Source organism: Oncorhynchus keta, unplaced genomic scaffold (genome assembly GCF_023373465.1).
Source record: "Oncorhynchus keta strain PuntledgeMale-10-30-2019 unplaced genomic scaffold, Oket_V2 Un_contig_3161_pilon_pilon, whole genome shotgun sequence".
NCBI lineage: Eukaryota > Metazoa > Chordata > Actinopteri > Salmoniformes > Salmonidae > Oncorhynchus > Oncorhynchus keta.
In genome coordinates, this window is record NW_026287108.1 from 192,501 (window position 1) to 199,426 (window position 6,926).

The following is a 6,926-nucleotide window of genomic DNA, read 5'->3' on the forward strand; positions in this document are numbered from 1 at the left end:
TAGTGTTTAGAGAGCTGGGCTAGTAACCAGCAGGTAGCCTAGTGTTTAGAGAGCTGGGCTAGTAACCAGCAGGTAGCCTAGTGTTTAGAGAGCTGGGCCAGTAACCAGCAGGTAGCCTAGTGTTTAGAGAGCTGTGCCAGTAACCAGCAGTTAAATAAACAATAGACAGATGTATTGTCCCAACATTAGATAGTTTGAGGGCTAGTGGTTAGAGAGCTGGGCCAGTAACCAGCAGGTAGCCTAGTGGTTAGAGAGCTGGGCCAGTAACCAGTAGGTAGTTGGAATTAACTGACTTGCCTGGTTAAATAAACAATAGACAGATGTATTGTCCCAACATTAGATAGTTTGAGGGCAACAAACAGGAGTTGTTTCTTTGACGGACACCAAAAGGAAGATGATTTTAGTTTCACCACGAATGATGAACGAATCAGACTTGTGTGACAAGTCCCATCTTCAACGTATTTTAACTCCTTCAGTCCCCTGCTTGTAACAGAGCGTCTCTCAGAGAAACACCGCAGGTCTCAGAGAAACACCGCAGGTCTCTCTCCGACCAGCAACCCTCAGAGAAACACCGCAGGTCTCAGAGAAACACCACAGGTCTCAGAGAAACACCACAGGTCTCAGAGAAACACCGCAGGTCTCAGAGAAACACCACAGGTCTCAGAGAAACACCGCAGGTCTCTCTCCGACCAGCAACCCTCAGAGAAAGTTTGCAGGTCTCAGAAAAACAGGCAGGTCTGCAGGTCTAAGAGAAACACCGCAGGTCTCAGAGAAACAGAGGTCTCAGAGAAACACCACAGGTCTCAGAGACCAGCAACCCTCAGAGAAACACCGCAGGTCTCTCCGACCAGCAGGTCTCAGAGAAACACCGCAGGTCTCAGAGAAACACCGCAGGTCTCAGAGAAACACCAGCAACCCTCAGAGAAACACCGCAGGTCTCAGAGAAACACCGCAGGTCTCACTCCGACCAGCAACCTCAGAGAAACACCGCAGGTCTCAGCAACCCTCAAAGAAACACTGCAGGTCTCAGAGAAACACCACAGGTCTCAGAGAAACACCACAGGTCTAAGAGAAACACCGCAGTCTCTCTCCGAAACCAGCAACCCTCAGAGAAACACCGCAGGTCTCAGAAAAACACGAGCAGGTCTCAGAGAAACACAGCAGGTCTCAGAGAAACACCGCAGGTCTCAGAGAAACACCGCAGGTCTCTCTCCGACCAGCAACCCTCAGAGAAACACCGCAGGTCTCAGAAAAACACCGCAGGTCCCTCTCCGACCAGTAACCCTCAGAGAAACACCGCAGGTCTCAGAGAAACACAGCAGGTCTCAGAGAAACCAGCAACCCTCAGAGAAACACCGCAGGTCTCTCTCTGACCAGCAACCTCAGAGAAACACCGCAGGTCTCTCTCCGACCAGCAACCCAGAGAAACACCGCAGGTCCTCTCCGACCAGCAACCCTCAGAGAAACACCGCAGGTCTCAGAGAAACACCGCAGGTCCCTCTCCGACCAGTAACCCTCAGAGAAACAGCAGAAACAGAGAAACACAGCAGGTCTCTCTCCGACCAGCAACCCTCAGAGAAACACCGCAGGTCTCTCTCTGACCAGCAACCCTCAGAGAAACACCGCAGGTCTCTCTCCGACCAGCAACCCTTAGAGAAACACCGCAGGTCTCTCTCCGACCAGCAACCCTCAGAGAAACACCGCAGGTCTCTCTCCGACCAGCAACCCTCAGAGAAACACCGCAGGTCTCTCTCCGACCAGCAACCCTCAGAGAAACACCGCAGTCTCTCTCCGACAAGCAACCCTCAGAGAAACACCGCAGGTCTCTCTCCGACCAGCAACCCTCAGAGAAACACCGCAGGTCTCTCTCCGACCAGCAACCCTCAAAGAAACACTGCAGGTCTCAGAAAAACACCGCAGGTCTCAGAGAAACATTGCAGATCTAAGAGAAACACCGCAGTTCTCAGAGAAACACAGCAGGTCTCAGAGAAACACCGCAGGTCTCAGAGAAACATTGCAGATCTAAGAGAAACACCGCAGTTCTCAGAGAAACACAGCAGGTCTCAGAGAAACACCGCAGGTCTCAGAGAAACACCGCAGGTCTCTTTCCGACCAGTAACCCTCAGAGAAACACTGCAGGTCTCAGAGAAACACCGCAGGTCTCTCTCCGACCAGCAACCCTCAGAGAAACACCGCAGGTCTCAGAGAAACACAGCAGGTATCAGAGAAACACAGCAGGTCTCAGAGAAACACCGCAGGTCTCAGAGAAACACCGCAGGTCTCAGAGAAACACCGCAGGTCTCAGAGAAACACCGCAGGTCTCTCTCCGACCAGCAACCCTCAGAGAAACACCACAGGTCCCTCTCCGACCAGTAACCCTCAGAGAAACACCGCAGATCTCAGAGAAACACCGCAGGTCTCTCTCCGACCAGCAACCCTCAGAGAAACACCGCAGGTCCCTCTCCGACCAGTAACCCTCAGAGAAACACCGCAGGTCTCTCTCCGACCAGCAACCCTCAGAGAAACACCGCAGGTCTCTCTCCGACCAGCAACCCTCAGAGAAACACCGCAGGTCTCTCTCCGACCAGCAACCCTCAGAGAAACACCGCAGGTCTCTCTCCGACCAGCAACCCTCAGAGAAACACCGCAGGTCTCTCTCCGACCAGCAACCCTCAGAGAAACACCGCAGGTCTCTCTCCGACCAGCAACCCTCAGAGAAACACCGCAGGTCTCTCTCCGACCAGCAACCCTCAGAGAAACACTCGCAGGTCTCTCTCCGACCAGCAACCCTCAGAGAAACACCGCAGGTCTCTCTCCGACCAGCAACCCTCAGAGAAACACCGCAGGTCTCTCTCCGACCAGCAACCCTCAGAGAAACACCGCAGGTCTCTCTCCAACCAGCAACCCTCAAAGAAACACTGCAGGTCTCTCTCCGACCAGCAACCCTCAGAGAAACACCGCAGGTCTCTCTCCGACCAGCAACCAGGGATGTTCTCTGTTTAGTGAGTCCTCCAGATCAGAGACAGTAGGGATGACCAGGGATGTTCTCTGTTTAGTGAGTCCTCCAGATCAGAGGCAGTAGGGATGAGCAGGGAGGTTCTGTTGATAAGTGTGTGAATGGGACCATATTCCTGTCCTGCAAAGCATTGAAAATGTAACGAGCACTTTTGGGTATCAGGGAAAATGTAAGGAGTAAAAAGTACAGTATTTTCTTTAGAAATGTAGTTAAGTAAAAGTAAAAGTTGTCAAAAATGTAAATAGTAAAGTACAGATACGCCCCCAAAAACTACTTAAGTAGTACTTTAAAGTATTTGTACTTAAGTACTTTACACCACTGGCCGGGGCTAGCACTATGTCAGTCTCTTTGAGGGTTACTGGCCTGGGCTAGCATTATGTCAGTCTCTCTGAGGGTTACTGGCCTGGGCTAGCATTATGTCAGTCTCTCTGAGGGTTACTGGCCTGGGCTAGCACTATGTCAGTCTCTCTGAGGGTTACTGGCCTGGGCTAGCATTATGTCAGTCTCTCTGAGGGTTACTGGCCGGGGCTAGCACTATGTCAGTCTCTCTGAGGGTTATTGGCCGGGGCTAGCACTATGTCAGTCTCTCTGAGGTTTGCTGGCCGGGGCTAGCATTATGTCAGTCTCTCTGAGGGTTACTGGCCTGGGCTAGCACTATGTCAGTCTCTCTGAGGGTTACTGGCCTGGGCTAGCACTAAGTAGCAGCAGGGTTAGCATTATGTCAGTCTCTCTGAGGGTTACTGGCCAGGGCTAGCACAAAGTTGCAACAGGGTTAGCATTATGTCAGTCTCTGTGAGGGTTGCTGGCCAGGGCTAGCAAAAAGTAGCTACAGGGTTAGCATTAAGTCAGTCTCTGTGAGGGTTGCTGGCCGGGGCTAGCACTAAGTCAGTCTCTGTGAGGGTTGCTGGCCTGGGCTAGCACTATGTCAGTCTCTGTGAGGGTTGCTGACCGGGGCTAGCACTATGTCAGTCTCTGTGAGTGTTGCTGGCCGGGGCTAGCACTACGCCAGTCTCTGTGAAGGTTGCTGGCCGGAGCTAGCACTATGTCAGTATCTGTGAAGGGTGCTGGCTGGGGTTAGCACTATGTCAGTCTCTGTGAGGGTTGCTGGCCGGGGCGAGCACTATGTCAGTCTCTGTGAGGGTTGCTGGCCGGGGCTAGCACTACGGCAGTCTCTTTGAGGGTTGCTGGCCGGGGCTAGCACTACGGCAGTCTCTCTGAGGGTTGCTGGTCAGGGTTTGAGGTAGCAGGAGGTGGGCGTGAGGCGGCGTGAGGTGGCGTGAGGCGGCTGGTTTTAGTGTGAGCGTGTCCGTGAGGCAGCGTGAGGCATCGTGAGGTAGCGTGAGGCGGCGTGAGGTGGCGTAGGCGGCGTGAGGTGGCGTGAGGTGGCGTGAGGCTTTACCATCTGAGGTTATGGCCCAGTCCCAAAGGGTCAAAAGTAGAGCAATGTGTGGTCCATATATATATAATATAATATGTGGTAGAGTATATAATATATTAAATATAATATGTAGGGTATAGGTGCCATTTGGGACACACACTCTCGTCTCGTCAATGGCCCGTATATACCACTCTGTAGTGACCGCCTAGTTAAATAAAGGTGAAAATCAGTCAGACCCCAGCAAAGGTGAAATGGTGATTTTTCTAAATGACAAATATATTATAAAGAAGAGGAGAACATGTGTCTGGTGTCTTTTTCCTTCAGGGGTCTCAGCCTTGGTCTGGTCTGAAGGTGTCTTCAGGGGTCTCAGCCTTGGTCTGGTCTGAAGGTGTCTTCAGGGGTCTCAGCCTTGGTCTGGTCTGAAGGTGTCTTGGGCAGCTTGGTCTGGTCTGAAGGTGCGGGGTCTCAGCCTTGGTCTGAGGTGTCTTCAGGAGTCTCAGAGGTCTGGTCTGAAGGTGTCTTCAGGGGTCTCAGCTTGGCCTGGTCTGAAGGTGTCTTCAGGGGTCTCAGCCTTGGTCTGGTCTGAAGGTGTCTTCAGGGGTCTCAGCCGTCTGAAGGTGTCTTCAGGAGTCTCAGCCTTGGTCTGGTCTGAAGGTGTCAGGGCAGCCTTGGAGGTCGGCGTGTCTTCAGGGGTCTCAGTGGTCTGGCTGGGTGAGGGGTCTCAGTGGTCGTGAGGTGTCTTCATAATGGGGGTCTCAGCCTTGGTCTGGTCCCAAAGGTGTCTTCAGGGGTCTCAGCTTGGTCTGGTATATGAAGGTGTCTTCAGGTATATAATATATTAAATATAATTCTCTCTGGTCTGAAGGTGCCGTAGTCTCAGCCTTGGTCTGGTCTGAAGGTGTCTTCAGGGGTCTCAGCCTTGGTCTGAAGGTGTCTTCAGGGGTCTCAGCCTTGGTCTGGTCTGAAGGTGTCTTCAGGGGTCAGCCTTGGTCTGGTCAAAGGTGTCTTCAGGGGTCTCAGCCTTGGTCTGGTCTGAAGGTGTCTTAAAGGGGTCTCAGCCTTGGTCTGGTCTGAAGGTGTCTTCAGGGGTCTCAGCCTTGGTCTGGTCTGAAGGTGTCTTCAGGGGTCTCAGCCTTGGCCTGGTCTGAAGGTGTCTTCAGGGGTCTCAGCCTTGGTCTGGTCTGAAGGTGTCTTCAGGGGTCTCAGCCTTGGCCTGGTCTGAAGGTGTCTTCAGGGGTCTCAGCCTTGGTCTGGTCTGAAGGTGTCTTCAGGGGTCTCAGCCTTGGTCTGGTCTGAAGGTGTCTTCAGGGGTCTCAGCCTTGGTCTGGTCTGAAGGTGTCTTCAGGGGTCTCAGCCTTGGTCTGGTCTGAAGGTGTCTTCAGGGGTCTCAGCCTTGGTCTGGTCTGAAGGTGTCTTCAGGGGTCTCAGCCTTGGTCTGGTCTGAAGGTGTCTTCAGGGGTCTCAGCCTTGGTCTGGTCTGAAGGTGTCTTCAGGAGTCTCAGCCTTGGTCTGGTCTGAAGGTGTCTTCAGGGGTCTCAGCCTTGGTCTGGTCTGAAGGTGTCTTCAGGGGTCTCAGCCTTGGTCTGGTCTGAAGGTGTCTTCAGGGGTCTCAGCCTTGGTCTGAAGGTGTCTTCAGGGTCTCAGCCTTGGTCTGGTCTGAAGGTGTCTTCAGGGGTCTCAGCCTTGGCCTGGTCTGAAGGTGTCTTCAGGGGTCTCAGCCTTGGTCTGGTCTGAAGGTGTCTTCAGGGTCTCAGCCTTGGTCTGGTCTGAAGGTGTCTTCAGGGGTCTCAGCCTTGGTCTGGTCTGAAGGTGTCTTCAGGGGTCTCAGCCTTGGTCTGGTCTGAAGGTGTCTCCTTCAGGGGTCTCAGCCTTGGTCTGGTCTGAAGGTGTGAAGGGGGTGTCTTGAAGGTGGGGTCTCAGCCTTGGTCTGGTCTGAAGGTGTCTTCAGGGTCTCAGCCTTGGTCTGGTCTGAAGGTGTCTTCAGGGGTCTCAGCCTTGGTCTGGTCTGAAGGTGTCTTCAGGGGTCTCAGCCTTGGTCTGGTCTGAAGGTGTCTTCAGGGGTCTCAGCCTTGGTCTGGTCTGAAGGTGTCTTCAGGGGTCTCAGCCTTGGTCTGGTCTGAAGGTGTCTTCAGGGGTCTCAGCCTTGGTCTGGTCTGAAGGTGTCTTCAGGGGTCTCAGCCTTGGTCTGGTCTGAAGGTGTCTTCAGGGGTCTCAGCCTTGGTCTGGTCTGAAGGTGTCTTCAGGGGTCTCAGCCTTGGTCTGGTCTGAAGGTGTCTTCAGGGGTCTCAGCCTTGGTCTGGTCTGAAGGTGTCTTCAGGGGTCTCAGCCTTGGTCTGGTCTGAAGGTGTCTTCAGGGGTCTCAGCCTTGGTCTGGTCTGAAGGTGTCTTCAGGGTCTCAGCCTTGGTCTGGTCTGAAGGTGTCTTCAGGGGTCTCAGCCTTGGCCTGGTCTGAAGGTGTCTTCAGGGGTCTCAGCCTTGGTCTGGTCTGAAGGTGTCTTCAGGGGTCTCAGCCTTGGTCTGGTCTGAAGGTGT

General features: G+C 53.5%; 1 protein-coding gene across 1 annotated transcript in view; it reads left to right on the plus strand.

The window, feature by feature from the left end:
• The window catches only part of LOC127923735 (serine/arginine repetitive matrix protein 1-like), a 5,315-nt gene extending 2,312 nt beyond the window's left edge, over positions 1 to 3,003 (plus strand). The window contains exons 2-4 of the mRNA XM_052507803.1: positions 494 to 2,372; positions 2,495 to 2,768; positions 2,824 to 3,003. Coding sequence (XP_052363763.1) covers positions 494 to 2,372; positions 2,495 to 2,768; positions 2,824 to 3,003 — 2,333 coding nt within the window. The remainder of the gene's footprint in view (positions 1 to 493; positions 2,373 to 2,494; positions 2,769 to 2,823) is intronic.
• The last annotated feature ends 3,923 nt before the right edge of the window (positions 3,004 to 6,926 follow it).